General features: G+C 41.8%; 3 protein-coding genes across 4 annotated transcripts; all 3 read right to left on the reverse strand.

Annotated features, from left to right (window-relative positions):
• Positions 1-536: 536 nt before the first annotated feature.
• On the reverse strand, positions 537-4,724 carry LOC103999171 (uncharacterized). Of its 2 annotated transcripts, none has more exons than XM_009420838.3 (6): positions 4,306-4,724; positions 3,011-3,096; positions 2,772-2,894; positions 1,889-2,689; positions 1,602-1,812; positions 537-1,485 (listed from the first exon to the last, which is right to left on the reverse strand). In XM_009420838.3, the coding sequence occupies exons 1-6, from the start codon at positions 4,619-4,621 to the stop codon at positions 923-925; spliced, it is 2,100 nt and encodes a 699-aa protein (XP_009419113.2). In that variant the 5' UTR covers positions 4,622-4,724; the 3' UTR covers positions 537-922. The 2 variants fall into 2 exon arrangements, with proteins under 2 accessions (XP_009419113.2, XP_018673936.2); XM_018818391.2 differs by having other exon boundaries at positions 2,772-2,897.
• Positions 4,725-9,635: 4,911 nt separating this feature from the next.
• On the reverse strand, positions 9,636-10,968 carry LOC103999173 (uncharacterized protein At1g66480). The gene is made up of 2 exons (XM_009420840.3): positions 10,359-10,968; positions 9,636-10,115 (listed from the first exon to the last, which is right to left on the reverse strand). Exons 1-2 carry the CDS (start codon positions 10,905-10,907, stop codon positions 10,071-10,073), a joined length of 594 nt encoding a protein of 197 aa, XP_009419115.2. The 5' UTR covers positions 10,908-10,968; the 3' UTR covers positions 9,636-10,070.
• A 647-nt stretch (positions 10,969-11,615) lies between these two features.
• On the reverse strand, positions 11,616-14,578 carry LOC135622136 (ABC transporter G family member STR-like). The gene is made up of 4 exons (XM_065123781.1): positions 14,187-14,578; positions 13,927-14,106; positions 13,583-13,851; positions 11,616-13,455 (listed from the first exon to the last, which is right to left on the reverse strand). The coding sequence occupies exons 1-4, from the start codon at positions 14,535-14,537 to the stop codon at positions 11,850-11,852; spliced, it is 2,406 nt and encodes an 801-aa protein (XP_064979853.1). The 5' UTR covers positions 14,538-14,578; the 3' UTR covers positions 11,616-11,849.
• Positions 14,579-16,250: the final 1,672 nt, after the last annotated feature.

The following is a 16,250-nucleotide window of genomic DNA, read 5'->3' on the forward strand; positions in this document are numbered from 1 at the left end:
ACTCCCAAGTGTTTCTCAAAAGAACTAATGGCCATTAAGAACTCGATAGCTTGGATGAACAAGCTACTCCGGTTTGGTTTCGGCAGCTGGTATAGGTGTAACAGCAGCAGATTGCCTTGGAACAGAGAGAAAAGGTAGCTCGGCTGCCTGCGCGGCAACTCTCTTCTCTTCGACTGAGCTCACTGTCAATTTAATGCGGACATGCAAGGGCTAACCGATGGGCCACGATTGGGTGACTGAGTCGAAGCTTGAAAGGGAAGCAGGTAAACAAGCCAGCAATGCACTTTCCAACTTGTTGCCTTGTCAAACTTGCCAACCAGCAGACGTCAAGATAGACAACCAGCAGCCAAATACGACCGAGTCTGCACCAAACACAAGTCGGCTTGTTATCTATCTCTTCAAGAGATGCCAACCACAAACGAAAGCATAATTTAGTATTCTTTCTTGCCGACTGATATTTTCTTACCATCACAACACCTTTATAACGTGGTCAAAGATTTACATATGCATACAACGCAACCAAATAAGGCAAGACGAAGGCAAACATAACGCAGCCAATCATTCATTTTCCTTGTCAGCTGAACAAGAAATGCAAACGATAGTGTACAGGAAAGATTGGAATGGGATGTGTCATTCAAAATGAATGGTCAGCAAAATTTGGGTTAGGATACATCTAAAGGGTCAATCATCGTCTCATCCTCATCCCAAAGAAGCGTGGCCCAACAACAACATTCTAAAACTAGACATAATACAGGGATACATTGGCATCTTACTAAGAAACACACGACCGTGCCAGCTGAAGGGATCTGTTCATCCTGCAAAAAGCCTGGGCTGAGAGAACACGGAGATGTAAGAAAACCAAGATCTACAACGGCAGTTGCATTCTTGATCAAAGCCAGTTGGACTGCACAATTATAAAGTGTTATTGGGACATAACCAGGTTGGTAAGTGTCATCGGCGCATTGAACATAGGATCACCTCCAATCTTGCAGTTCTCATGATCAACAGTCAGCGATTTAGGTAGCACAAACCCCCCACAGGCATCAGAGTCCTCGAGGTCTTGGCTGCTGCTGTTGTTAGCTTCACGACGTTGTTTCTTATGAGAAAAAGAATCTTCGGTCAGTTCCCTTCTGCGTTTTTTCTTCTTCAATGAATTCCATTTGAATTGAGGATCCTTGGTCAGATCTGGGATGTCTCCCTCTCCATCGGTCGATGTATATCCTCCACTTGGTGTGATCTCATCTTGGTCTGTGTCAAATGGTGAGATACTATCATAAGGTTCTTTCCGATGATGATCTTCGGTAACAAGTGTCTTAAGAAGGAATCGCCCATGATCATTCGATAAATCCTTTGAATCATTCATCACATCTGATAACAATGAGTTTGCAATATCCATCTGATCTTGTATGCTATTCCATTTATTATCGATCCAATCTTGCGACTGCCTCAAGTCACTCTCGCTGAAAACATTGGTACGCTTTTCCCCTGCACAATCCAAATTAACAAGACCTGATATTAGCAACAAAGCAGACTCATACTAGAACAGGAATGCATGGAACATAAGGTCTGATGTCAATCATTAGCAGCATCACCAGTATTACCTGGGAAATATACATGAATTTGTCCCTCAGATTCCCTACGAATCACAATTCCTTCCCACCAACCATCATGCCACCATGCATCCACAGAAGCACCAACATTGAAGCTACATTTCTTGACTCTCTTTGCGGGATATGGACGAACAACGGGTCTTCCACACAGGCGAATGCCAAGCTTATCAGGTGCTGCAACTCTTGACAGCAAAACCCACTCCTGCAAAAGAATATACATATAAGCATAGGAACCCACATGGCAAAAACACAACCAAAACAAAAGATAAAAAAATTACCTGTAAATTGCCACTCTCATCTGGATCTTGTACATCAAGGTAACGGACTTTTACCTTATCCTGATGCCTCCTAATGATAACACATTGGAACCAGCAACCCCTTATTCCACTGTCCTGTGAAAGCACTTCGACATGGCATCCAGGATACAATTGTTGCTGAAGTTTTTGCAGATATAGTTCCTTACTTGTCAAAGAATCAGAACGGGTGCTTGTGATATTCTTTCCAGTTTTGCTGCTAACAGGTAGGCTTCTAGATTTAATCTTAACTCGAGTTTTAGTTTCTGCAACACAAATATCACCATCATTCAACAGGTGCTTCCTCTTGGAACCATCTATTGATATATCACCATTTTTCCCCCCAGATATATCAGAACCACCACGGGTTATCTTCAACCGTAACTTAAGGGGAGATGTGAATATGGACCTAAGTAATTCCTGGCTCCAGTAGCCTTGAAGTTGGGTGATATCAAATGGCTTGACATCATCATTGTCAATCTGCCTGTGGCACACGTAAGGCCTCCAATTGGAGTATCTCGCCTCATTCAGAAACGTATCAAAATGTTGAGCACTCAGCACTGCAGCCAATCCATCGATGCATTCAACACTGAGATCTTGAAGACAAAGAGAAAAGAAAATCTCCCTGTCACTAGTGTCGGGGGGCAAAACAATACCAACTTCATCAACTTTGTGAAACCATCGTACCACAACCATATTGTTGGCTCTTAAGTCCTCGTACAAATCTTCCACGTAAGCAACAAGCCTTTTGTTTTCTTCGGCCATAACAAAAACAAAATCATGGACCTAGGAAAAAAAAGAAAAGCATTAAGTAAAACAGGACATGAAGATAATACTGAAAGCAAGAAAACAATGTGATTTCGCTTACAGAAATTGTAACTCCATTCTTGCAAAAGGACCGATAATGCTTTCTTCTTTTCCGGCAAAGCCATGAAGCACCTAACCATGAAAACTCTTTAGAAACATACCCAGTTTTTCCTGAAGAAGAAACCTGCTGGACGAACAGAACTAACAAAGATTACGAATGGAAATGAATTTTCTGATAGTTTAACTACAAGATTACCATATAATCACTAATCAAAAATCCAATAATACTATCTTCGGTACCTTAAAGTTAGGCAAATCTGCAGTTTCAGCTTCTTCACCGTCCCCGTATCTAATTACTGTGGTAGGAGATTCATAAGCAATGGGTTCTGCAAATAATTAACCAGGTCAATCAACCAAACAAAATTTCCGAATTAAATCACAGACAATAAATCCAGAAAAATATGTAATAACAATAAAAAGGGTAAAAACCAAAAAAATTATTGCAACGAAAAAGGAGACTCAAGGTGAACAGAAAATGTCAGTACAAAAACAGGACCAGCACATATTCCAAAAGACCTAAGCAGAAAGAATTGTGGCTATGGAGAAATATAACAAAAAAACAAAATGTTATAAAGCGTTACATGTTGATCAAAATGAATGAAGGGAAAAAACAAATAAAACTTCATGCTTTAAGAAATATCTTGGTTAACAGGACCAATCACATAAGAATAAAAACATCATCCAATGAAATTAAGAGAAAAAAAAAAAAACATATGGAATCTAAGACGACACAGAAATGAATAGAACGCCCAAAGGGACCAAAACCATGGACGATGACAAGAACATAAGAACTTTAAATTGAATTTAAAAAAATATTGCCAAGATGGAGACGGGAAATAAACAAAAAATTAAATTAATTAAAAAGGGGCTAAATATTTCGCTAGATCATTCCGGATCTAAACAAAGAAATTTGAACAGAGCATACATTAAAAATAGAACCCGAGAGCAAAAAAAAAGATAACAAAAGCAGGCACGCCTCAAAAAAATCCACGGATGGAGGTGGGAAGATTGCTCGTAAAAATGATTAGATGTGTTTTTCCCTGCACTCCGTTCTATTTCTTGTTATCGTTCAACGTCAAGAGATAAAAGAAGACGTAAACTCGCGCTGCCATATAGATTAGATAAGAGGGTTATAAGAAGGACAAAAGAGAAAAACAACCTTCCAAAAGAACTCATCAAAGAATCAACAAACCAAAAACTTGTCCACAAAAAAGCACCCATCTTTGTTGGATACGGTAATTATTGCTATCGCTTAAACAATCATCGTAATTAAACATAACGTATAATTGACCAAAGCACAAAAATAGGAGAAGATCCCCACATTAACGCCCCAGACCTACCAATCCGTCCACAAGGAAACACCTTTCGGAAAAATCACGTCAGAAGCCAAACAGATCCATCCACAAACCCAGACTCCATGCACACAAACAGATTTCCATACAAAAAGTCCATCTTTTCAGCAATTTCAGACTACTCGCCTATTTCTCCCGAAATCCATCGATTTAAGAGGAAGGTGGAGAGTTTATGAAGAGTACCTTGGACTAGAGACGAGAGCCAGTCGATGACCTCTCTCCTCGAGCGCCACTTGAAAGGGAACGCAGACGCCGACGGAAAGTGAGGGGCCGAGGAGGACGGCAAAGAGGGCAGGAGGTGCGGCCTCGCCTTGAGCGATCTGACGAACTGGCTAGGTACGGCGTACGACATGTGCCGCAAGCTCTTCTCCCGTCCCACCACTGCCAGATCCGCCCCGCCGCCGGCGCCCTTGAGGTAGTAGTGCACCACCCTCCGCCCCTTGTCGTTCGACACCACCACCTCCTGCCACGCCACGTAAGCCCCGTTTGCGCCCTCCATCCTCCTCCGCAGGTTCACAAACCAAGCCCTAGCCCTATCCTTGGAGGAAATGACCTCGCTCTCTCCTTCTCGCTCTCTTTTATCTCTCTCTCTCTCTCTCAGTTCTGGAGACCCAAACAAAAGAGGTTTTTTATATTCATATTTCTTTATATCTACTGAAACGGAGAGAGAGATATGAGTGCAATGAATTCAACGGACCACATCTCGCCCACGTCGTCAATGCCGGCGCAATCACCTCAAAGTAATTAATTTATCCCCACAGATCAAGAAAACTACGGAATTGCCATCTGGTAATGATCGGGTCCCTGGCGCTAAGCACGAAACATGTGAGTGACGCGTTGGCCTCCCAAATTGGTGACTCCTCTCCGCGTTGATTACGTCAGAAACCGCGTGCTTCTTCGGTCATTGTACGTAGGAATCCAACGTGGCACAGTATTTCGATTTGAATAGTCTGCAGCCTGGAACAGCTGATCCAATCCAGCCGCCTGTCCCTTATCTCCCACGTTTCCGGTTCTGTTCGACCGGATGGCGCCGATCTGAACCGCTCGTCTCCGAACGGTCCAATTTGTCGGTTCAACTCTTTCATCTTGGCCCTCCATCCACTCAACATCACATCCCGACCGTTGATAGGCATCCATCATTTGTTATTATTACATACTTCCTCTAATGTAAGTCTAGGGAATAAGAATGATTGATCCACGGGTTGAAACCCTCGGCTTTAATGTTACATAATTTAATTACATTTGATGCAATCTAATTTATATAAGTTAAAGTGGTACAGATGCCTGCCTTAATAAACAGATACATTTGAATATGGATGCAATTAGGAATGGACATCACAATCTTAATTAGGATTATTTTATTTTTAGGATGATAACTATTACTTTCAACAAATAATAGATATGTGCAAGTCTCAGTTAAATAAAAGCCAAATAAAACTCTATCTACATCTCGATCATGTATTCTTATCAGCATATTTATTATTAGAACAAGTCACGGTGAATTTTTTTAGCAATTATCAAGCTATATTTATTAATAAATTCTTAACACCGAGATATCTTTTTTTTTTACTACCTATTTTGTCATGCAATACCTTTTCAAGACCATATCAAACTCAATATATATATATATATATATATATATATATATATATATATATATCAACAAATAAAAAAATCTTAGAAATTGAAATGTAAATATTAAAATATATTGTGTGATTTTAAAGAAAAACTTATCTTTTTAGGGTTTTATCAAAATGTGCTCTTAATTTTTAATATCTCTACTAAGTATCTTTTTCTTCTAATATCCTAAATGCCTCTCGTTACTTTTTTTCTCATCGTCTTCATTTTGTCATGATTATTTTGACCGTCTCTTAGGGTGAAGATATTAAGAAAAAATAATCATAATAAAAAGATAATGAAAAAAAATAATTTTAGTTAGATAAAATTGATCATACGGAGGTAATAAAATGAACACAACAAGAATGACAAACGATAATAAGAGATATTTTAAATATTAATAAAAATAAATATCAAATGATAAAATTAAAAATAAAATATTTCGAGAATTTAAAAAAAAATATGTTTTTTTTTCAACAAATATCTAAAAAAATTATTATATATTAATTTTTAATAAAAAAATTCTCGTATTTTCTCCGTAGACAATTGAAGCAACTTCCTATATTCATTCGACACATATTCCCATCTCTCCTAGTCATTAGGTAAATTCCTTCCCATTAAGATTGTTTTCTTGTTTAAGAGTAGTTGATCAAGATTTTTTTACATTATCTAATTCCAAGAATGTAATTCTAAGATTTATGGTATATTATGCCACATTCTATGAATATTCCTACTTTGTTTGTTGGGACCAGCATGGAGTTCAATTCATAGGCATTGAAGCCTAGTAATGAAAAGGGATGATTGATCATCCACTTGTGTTTTATTCATGATCTTTATTTTTTTTATTATAATAAGAGCCATCAATTAAACATCCCTACAAAACAATAACAATTCAACTACACAATGAGTGGGAAGCAACCAAATGCATGAGAAAAATATTGAAAAAGGAAAGACTTGAGAACATCCCAACTCCTTAAAAAACCTGCAATTTCCACAAGGTTGTGGTCAGTAAACTGCTTCATGATAGCTTCAGTAGTATTCGATTCTTGGCAATGGATTAGAGTCTCTTTCTCTTCTTCTTGCATATACCATGATCCAAGACTGCCTGCTTGGAGTTCGGGACAAACAGCCTTGTGAAGAATGTGTTGCAGCAAACTTTTCTCCACCTTTTTTTGCTTTAGTTACTTGGAGAGTTTTCTGACCATCCTCATGAGTTCTGACAATAATTTTCTGCGAGATAAAGACTATATTTGAAGCAGATAATTCCATGTTTGTGCTGAACAATCATTTGCAAATCTGAGTTTTGACTTCACTTCTTCCAAACTAATTAGTGGCCTCCATCCAGTTAGATATTGATTGAATACTCGCAGCTTGCTTTCCGGATTCATATTCTGTATTATTAGCTTGTCTACCGGAGAGAGAAGGCCAATTCTCATCAGTTTGTACAGACATGGCTGTGATCCTTTGTGCACACCAGTCCTTCAATCTCTTTGATCTTTTCTGATCATATTTTGTCGTCATTTTGTACATCTTCTTTATCCCCAATAAAATACAAACACATGAAATTGGGAGCCATGAAGGATGCCAGCATCTTAAAATCCACTGTCTTGGTCAACTCATTCATCATCTCAACATCAATTGAATATTTTCTTTACATTTAGATTCTAAATATCTTTCTTAAAGAAGCCATCACTGTTCAACTACCTAGCAAATATTTTATAAAACATTCTATCATTTATGACTACATATAAAAGTTCATCTTTAACCTAACGAGAAGAATATTTTTTGACTACTTACGTCCACACACACATTTCAAAATTTTAACTTGGGTATCGGAGAGATCAGGATCGAAAAATCTCTCCTGACCTTGATTTTGTATAGGTGACATGTCGAAAGTTTGATATTTATATTTTAGAAATACCTCTAAACACTCCGGTGTACACGGGTCCGGACCATATTGGGCTGACCAAGACATCATTGATATTTTTTTTATCACCAACAAATATTTTTTTTCTCTAATGTATCCAGAAATATCGAGAAATATATTTTCAAGTTTTTATACTTAAAATTTGGATTTTGTTTCTTATATTTTAATTTTTTATATAGTAAAAAAAATAATTTGATTGCTGATAAAGTTGAAGCATACTAAAAGCTTTTATCACTTATTGTTTGGGGAATGTTTTATTTTTTAGCTGAATTTTTTATTATTTTCTTGGACAAAAACATAGATAATAACATATCATTTTTCCCATAAAATGGGATTTAATCATGGTTGCCCACCGAAAATAACTAAATTCAAATCAGTTGCAGATGATTGCAACTTACAAATCTATTAAATGGTATCACTATCATACATTATTATTCATTACAAAGCAATGGCCACATAATAACCGGACGACATCCTCCAATGACGTCTTTATTAGGCCCGATAATAGACGGATCGAGCACCGTCAATGGGAAGTGAGTCTAAAACACACATCATCATGCATCACTGAAAAGGAATCTGAGAACATGACAGGAGATGAAGAACAGGAGACATGAGTGGCTTTAGTCTGCTCTAACCTTCGGTTTATGTCCTTTTGCAGCTTTGCGATTCATCCCCTCCTCCTCCTCCCCCTTTGGTCTCTCTCCTCTGTTCCCCATTACCCTTTGTTTGACCAGATCTAAAACATGCATGCTTGTTTGGGTGACTTCATGCTTTTGTGTCATCCAGTGGTAAGAACCTGCCATCAGACTCATGTTAAACGTACTGTACTGAGGTAATATGAATGTAGAGACTCAAAATTTATTTTATGAAACAATGGTTATTTATAAATATTTTGAATCTTAGATAATGATTGATCTCTTCTTTATGTCATTAATGATTTTATATATTAAAGTGATTATTAATGTTGTGGGTAACCATGAAAGCCTACTTCTTCTCTTGGCCCAGATTTCCTTTCAAGGCCCAATTTTGGCCAGTCTAAATATTATGTGGGCCAAATCATCAGAGACCAATGAGTCCAAAAGAGTATCACATAATGGAAAATTAGAAAGATGCATATAACATGATCCATAATTTATCTTTTCTTTATGTTGTCACATGATAGCATAATTTTATATAGATTACCAATATTATGTATAATAGAGAAAGTAAAAGCTAAACAAAAGGCAGTGGTCAATAATATAGGTAATTAAATATTATAAGGAAAAAGGAAAGAGATGAGTCTTGAATTTGGTTGAGGATTTCATTTTATAAGAAAGCTTCTTCTTGATGAAATATATTATTTTTCTAAATAAAGAATTTAATTTTCTAAATCAAATCAAGAATGTTTATTGTTAGTTTGGCAAGTTTAACATAGTCCTATTACAACTATAAATAATGGTCTGAAGCCAGATGCATCATAAGAAAACCTAATTGTTTATTTTAGGTTTTTCTTATTTAGTAGTTTCAGGTATTTTATGGCCTAGAAACATACTCCTAAGACATTTGTAATTATCTTTTTTATAGTAATGATTTGCTCCTTCTTCGTTCTAAGTTAATTGATCGAATCACGTAAATTTGTTGTTCTTATTTTTTTTTTCTATTTTATTGTCTTTATTGGGTTGTCAAATTACCTTTTGTTAAATTTTTTGGGTCAGCTCTACCATTTATTATGATTAAAGATTATATATGATTTTTTTTCTTCTTTTTCTTCCTCTCTCTTCAATATTTTTTTATAAAAAATTGAAGGAAAAAAATCATAAGATCAAATGATAACTATAACGCTTATACGTGACTTTAAACAGCCATGGTTCGTTTACAGGTGAGACCCAAAAAGGACGAGAGCACGGTTTCTCCTTCCCGTCCTCTATGGTAATCCCTCATCTTCCTTCTTTTCCTCTTCCCTTCCTTTCCCTTCCCGTTCGAACGGAGATAACGCCAACTGCTAATTATTTTTGTATTCATCAATCAAAAGTGCCAACGTAGAGAATGTTAGAGACGGACCACAGTTTCCATGCGAAAACAACTACATGTTGGACCTGGACAGTATATTCTCTTTGGTCCTCAGGGAGAAGAGTTGAAATTGTGAGTAAAACGGTAGAGAAGAGAGAAATCATGCTTGACAGAGATTATTTGCTGGTAGTAACGAAGCCATGACTCGATCATCACATGGGAAGAACCCATCAGAGATTCCATTCCATCTACGAAAGAAGATAATACGAAGCTTCCATGGCCGGGTAAAATAGGAATCAGCCAGCAGCTTCTCATGCTCAACCCGCAACCTCGACTACATGACTGCCGCATTGTTGTTCCTTGGGCTCGCTCCGTGGCCTAAACATCACCCATGGAAGAAGCACGGCAGAGCTAATTATACGATGATCTCATCTGGTGTGACGACGAACCTCGTTCGTTTCTGCAGGAGTTGATTGATGATGGAAACACAAATCAGCAGATTAAAAACAGCTCAAAATGGTAGTTCTTGTGCTCTGCATTCTGCAGAGCAGTGGATTCCACCCGATGCATTCATGTCGGGTGTGAGATATTTAACAGGAAATGGAAGACTGCATTCTTTTTCTTGGAGAAAGGAAAAGAGTGCTTAACTAAGAGGTGCAGCAGAGGACAAGCAAAGGGTCCTAGGAAGAGGGAGATGGAGTACCTCCTTTTGGTGATCGGCCGTCGGTTGCAGCAATTTCTGTTGAACGCCGTCCTTCTCCACACACAGCTGCATGATCTTGTTGGCGGCCTCCCCAGCGTCCCTGCTGTCCTGCATCAGCTTCTCCACTTGAACCTTGGGCAGCCTCACCCGAAGGCGGACCGCCCCATCCTTGGCCTCCTCGACGTCCACCGAGCACCTACCGGCGAGCGACAGATCCGACATCGAGCGGCGGGTGAGCCTGAGGCTCTCCAGCCGTTCCTTGGCGCCCACCTGGAGCTGCCCGGACCAGGCCCTCCGTGGCGCTCCTCGGCCCCGGAGCTGGGTGAGCTCAACGAGAAAGTAGAGCTTCCCTCGTTGGAGCTGCGCATCCGGGTCAAGCGGCCTGGCCCGGAGGGCGAGGCGCTTGACCTCGTCGGATTCGAGGAGGGCGTGGCCCGGGTGGTCTCGGAGCACGGTAATCGCCTGAGCCGGAGGCTTCACCTTGAACGTGGTGCCATCTATCTTCATGATCTTGGCAGCCTTCTTCCTCCCACCCAAAGCATTGCCCATGTCTTCTTCCTCGCCCTGCTTCTCGCTTGGCTTCGATAGATTAGGAGAAGCAAGGAAATAAAGACGATGAGGTAGCGACAGGTCTTGTTCGATGTGGACTAAACTAGTGGGCAAACTGGAAGCAAATGGTTTGGTCGCACCTTTTCCCTTGATTCCCTCCTGCAAAAGAATGCAATTATATTGGTGCATGTGTCGACGAGGTCTTCCAAGTTGAGGTTCACATAATAATATGGATCATCAAGTTGCATGTGTAGGCAAAGGACACTTGACAGCATCCACCACGATGCAAGCAAGCAATGCCTTGATTGAAAGGTTCTCCATTGTTATGGAGATGCTTCCTGATCAAGGCTAGTACTACCATCTTAACCCTCACATGGGATGTTGGGTTTCAGTATTCCTCGGTACTTATGGTACACCCACGTGTCACCTCACATGAATGTACGGTGAGATTTTGAGAAGCAGCAATGATGGGAAGCTTTTATTTCGCGTGGTGACTTGGACAACACCCATCAATCGTATTCATATTATAACGTATGTGGGTGTGATTATATATATATATAAAGGCTCGCTTTCACGTCTCTTCTACCCACTGCGTGCGTACCCCTACAGGAAATCTTCTTCAACGTACCCAATCACCATGGCGACAAGGCTCGGCTTCTCTCTTCCCCCATCAAAAGCGCGCGATGGGCCTCGCCGATGACACGGTACTAATTTTGTATTTATTGCTGCATCAAATAATCTACAAACCCAACATAATATATGAAACTATAAATTGAAGGTAACACTGGCTTTTGTCTTTCTATCTTATCTTGGTATCACATGAAGCATCTCTAGTTTGAGGCTTATACAATGTTCCTCCCCACCAGTTGAGACTTCGATGTAGATTTGGTTTTATTAGAATTCCTTCCATGATCTTGAAGAAATTAGTAGGACTGTAGAGCTTCACTTCCTCTCATTCTTAGAGTAGAACCTCAGCACCACGTAGAAGAAGAACCTATAGAGCACACCCCACGCAAGAAGTATGGCGACGTCGGCCCACACGTTCTCGAAATGTATGTCCATGGTCGACAGCACGTCCTCCCCGATCAACGGGCAGTCAACTTTCAGATGCCTGTGAAGGTCGCTAAAGCTGATATTGCCCAGCGGCCCCGGCGAGAGGTCACTGAAGCTCCCAGAGTAGCACCGATCTCCTTTGAACTCGTTCGTCAGCAACGCCTCGAAGGGGTACTTGATCGCCGAGATGTAGTGCAGCCACCGCCAATAGACTGGAATTCTCGACTGCTTCAAGAAGAAGCCGCACATCAGGAAGAAAAGCGCGGTGGTTGCGATCACCACCGCGTAGCCCGTGATGTAGCTTGGCACCAGCGCGCTGACGAGCATCACGTACGCGTTCGTCGTAATAAGCGATGCGTACAGTATAATCCAGAAGTACAGCAGGCTGCTCTTGAGTCTCAGCATCAGCTTCGTGATGATGGCGAAGGTGAATCCCTGGGCGGCGAAAAAAGGCAGGTAAACCAGTAGAGTGGAGACGACATAGGACGAGGCGCGGTAGGCGTTGTAGGACGTCTCGCGGATGAATATGAAGCGCTCTTGAATGAATGTGGGCACGGCGTCGTTGGAGGAGAAGAAGACGAGGCAGACTGCGAAGATGTAGAAGTTGAGTAGGCGGTTGATGGTCGTGAAGTCGTCGCCGTTGAGACGGTGGAAGAGCGTGGACAGGATTACCGCCATGACTGTGAGCACGATCTCGCGAGACAGGAAGAGCTCGGGAGTGCGGACCACGTTGAGCGCGTTGCGGTGCGAGAGGACCAATACTTCGCGTATCCACGGGTTGGCGTACTCTGCTCCCTCCTCGTAGCCGTCCAGTGGTTCAGGGTCGTCGGGGTCAATAGATGACGGTGGCGCACTGATGAAGACTGGGGTCGTCGGAGGAGGAATAGGAGAAGCATCATGTGGTGTCCGTGGGCGGGCGGTACTGTAGTAGCTCGAGACAGGGGTCTTGGCAGGGGTGCGGCCAGGTGTCAGAGCTGGAGTCCAGTTTGGTTGCCGTCGAGGGGTGTTGGTGACTCCACGGTACAGCCAGACCGAGAAGTCTTTGTAGAAATGCGAGGCTAATCTCGGGTTACTTACTCCACTGCGGAAGGGTGTCTGTGCTATCTTCTTCCTTTCTCGAGAGTTGTCGAAGTCTTCGTCGTCGTCATCATCGTACGGCTCGAACATGTTCGGATTCACTCCTGGCGTAGAGGCGCCGTCTGATAATTGACCGCTGTGGAGTGTGATCCGAGGGGGGATGCGGGTGGTGGATTTATGGAATGGCGTTCGTGGGGTCTTGGGAGTCTTCGGGATTGGGGTTCTTGCAGCTTGGTTGGGCTTGCGGCCATCACGCTGGTAAAGTACCAATGGCTCGAGTCCAAGAGTGGATTCGTCATACTCCTTGATGACGTCCAAAAGATGTTCGATGCTGTTCTCGCCTTCGGGAACCTGTCGGCCGAATCCCGAAAGGTGTTCTGGAAGAGCAGTAGGGTTGCCGAGGTAGATCAATCTTCCCCTGAAACAGAGTCAGAACACATTGTGCCATATTCAAATCTATGAATATAATTCACTCTTTCTGCTGTCCAACTAGTATTGAGAATTCCAGCTTATGCATTTACTCGATGGTAAGATTCCATGCTCACCTTGCAAGGACAATAATCCGATCAAGAAGCAGCTGTATCCTGAAAGATGGCTGATGGATTGTCATCAGCACAATGCTCCCTTCTTTTGCGATTTTCTTCACCTTCTCCACCACACTGTAAGCACTGGAGGAGTCCAGACCTGATGTGGGTTCATCCAGGAACAGCAGAGATGGCTTGTGTATGATGTCGACCCCGATCGACACCCGCCGACGCTCACCCCCTGACACGCCGCGCCTCCCTTCATCCCCGATGTAAGTGTGCGCAGCCGTCTATATATGCATCACCCATCACGATATAAGTCAACAGGAGAAACGTGAGTTGGACAATGGCTTGAATTGACCGACCTGCAAACCAAGCTGATCAAGTAGCTCCCACACCCTCTTCCGCTTCTCAGACTTGGAAACAGAGGGAGGAAGCCTGAGTTCCGCAGCGAACGTGAGCGTCTCGACCACCGTCAGCATGGGGAAGAGCTGGTCATCTTGCATCACGTACGACGAGACCCTCTTCATGTAGCTGGTGGTCACCTGCTCAAACCAATTGCTATGCATCATTGTCCAATCCATGCCATTCCTTTCGGCAGCAAGGACAGCATTTTGATACTAACCGGCCTTCCGTCGATGCTGACGGACCCTTCGAGGCTCCCCCGAGCAATCCTGCCGGCCAAGGCGTCGAGGAACGTCGACTTACCGGCACCGCTGGGGCCTAATATGGCGGTGACCTGGCCTCGGAGGGCTTGTCCGGAGAGGTCGTTGAGTAGGTAAGCCTCGCTTTTGATCCAGACACCACCTTTCTTCTGCTGCTTCATGATACTGTAGGACAGGTTCTGGAATTCTAGTCCATGGCCGGGGTACACCACCATCTGGGGCGGCGCAAGCTCCCGGTTGGCAGCCGGATGTTCCTGGTCGAGAAGGCTTTCGAGGCTTCTGTTAGTATCCGTCCGCTGGAGATGATCCATTTCTCGCTTCCGAGAGTTGCTGCTAAATTATATTCTCTTCATTATGCCGAGCTGATAGATTTAAAGAGTGTAGATTTTGGAGCTTCAGGAGGGCGATGTCTTTGATGTCGTGTGGACACGATAAGCAACAAAAGCATGGAGTCGTGTCTCGTGCACTTCGGAGTTGATGTTGCTTCAGCTTTGGTAGCGCAGGAAGAATTTGGTGTTTGTGTTGACGTTAATGTTGGGAAGATGGAATCGGATGCCTCAATGATAGCAAATAAGTTCGAGAAGAGCTGGGCATGTGTGGCATAAGTCGATAAGGAATACACATTAAGTCTAATATCTAACAAAATATTTTATGCATTTCGTTATCAGATATAAAAACTCATAAAGGAGGTTTATCTTTTTTTTTTTAACCACTTGTATTTGTACTCATAAGTCTCGGATTACTAATTTAACATTGAAGGGATCAGGTTAGGAAACCCCTCTTCATCTTGGTCTTAGTACAAGTGGCACATTAGGAGTTTGACATTTTCATCTGAAAGACACTTCGGATAACCCTATGCATATAAATATAGATCACGTCATATTGATCAAGATATCAATAATATTTTTTCTCATCATTTTTTGACACTAAAAGGAGGGCTCGATATACCAAGTATACCCACTTGCCACCCCTCTAAATGAATTTTTTTCACTTCCAGTGATATGACGTCTTTCTTTTGAGAAAAGTTTTTATTTTTATTTTTTATTACACATAAGATGCTCTCTAAGTTTTTCGAACACTTAATTCATTTCCTCATTTGACAAAGGAAGTATATTACCAATGGGGTGTGCCAACAAGACGAGATTGAACCCCTAATCTCGACTAGAACTTTGGAGGTAGAAGTACTCCTTTCAGCCCTTATTATTAGAAGGGGCACTTCTAACCTTAAAACCCTCCTAGGCAGTTAGGTAGTAGCCGCTTTTCCCCCTACATAGTCGAAAGCAAGTAGCAAAGAGTATGTGAGTCAATGTAATAATGGCGTACTGGTATTCTCCGATGAATACTACTAACTAACACCACGAGTTGGACGTCATCTATAAGAGTGATATTCTCCACCATTGAAGATAAGATAGTATCATCGAATGGAGGGGAAAATGAAGTCCCGCCTTAGAAAGTCAGAGGATAAGCAAAAGGACTGGAACGTGGGTCAAACGGATGATGACCAAATCGAGGGATTTGCAAATTAAACTCGATCGGAATAGAATATCTAGTTTGCAAGTGATCTAGGAGTTATGCACTTAAACACTGAATCTTTATCGTTTGAGCTTTTCATAGACTCTAGGGCCCAAAGAACCTTATGTTTCACTAGAATAGACTCCCCTAATGAGAGACAGGTTAGGACTTCCCCTGCCCTTGGGATGTCTAAGGACGAAGCATTGACCTCCTTGACCGACCAACGATCATGAGATTAAGAGAAAGTGGTAAGAGAAAGAAAATATATCTCGACCTACAGACATGAGGGTGAAAGAGTATGATGCTAAAAAACTGAAGTGTTCTCAAGTTGACGCACCAGGAGAACAGGAAGCTCCAAAACTGACCCACCTTAGAGGCAGTCAAGGCTAAGTAGAGGTGGCTCCTAATGGAGCTTTGAAGGCTCAAATGGAAGAATGAGCCTTAACCCCCCATGCCCAAGGGGAATTTATAGGGAAGTGATCAATCTCTCTCCTTTTATGATGATGACAAGT

The sequence above is a fragment of the Musa acuminata genome, chromosome BXJ2-9 (assembly GCF_036884655.1).
Source record: "Musa acuminata AAA Group cultivar baxijiao chromosome BXJ2-9, Cavendish_Baxijiao_AAA, whole genome shotgun sequence".
Taxonomy (NCBI): Eukaryota; Viridiplantae; Streptophyta; class Magnoliopsida; order Zingiberales; family Musaceae; genus Musa; species Musa acuminata.

Bases quoted from the DNA above. Each gene is read 5' to 3' on its own strand.
- LOC135622136 (XM_065123781.1), bottom strand. From the start codon at position 14,537: ATGGATCATCTCCAGCGGACGGATACTAACAGAAGCCTCGAAAGCCTT. The intron at 13,852-13,926 runs GTCGGTCAATTC...ATGCATATATAG, and splicing joins TTGATCAGCTTGGTTTGCAG to ACGGCTGCGCACACTTACAT. The intron at 13,456-13,582 runs GTGAGCATGGAA...ACTCTGTTTCAG, and splicing joins CGGATTATTGTCCTTGCAAG to GGGAAGATTGATCTACCTCG.
- LOC103999173 (XM_009420840.3), bottom strand. From the start codon at position 10,907: ATGGGCAATGCTTTGGGTGGGAGGAAGAAGGCTGCCAAGATCATGAAG. The intron at 10,116-10,358 runs GTACTCCATCTC...CAACTCCTGCAG, and splicing joins CGGCCGATCACCAAAAGGAG to AAACGAACGAGGTTCGTCGT.
- LOC103999171 (XM_018818391.2), bottom strand. From the start codon at position 4,621: ATGGAGGGCGCAAACGGGGCTTACGTGGCGTGGCAGGAGGTGGTGGTG. The intron at 2,898-3,010 runs GTACCGAAGATA...CTGTTCGTCCAG, and splicing joins CAGATTTGCCTAACTTTAAG to CAGGTTTCTTCTTCAGGAAA. The intron at 1,813-1,888 runs GTAATTTTTTTA...ATTCTTTTGCAG, and splicing joins ATGAGAGTGGCAATTTACAG to GAGTGGGTTTTGCTGTCAAG.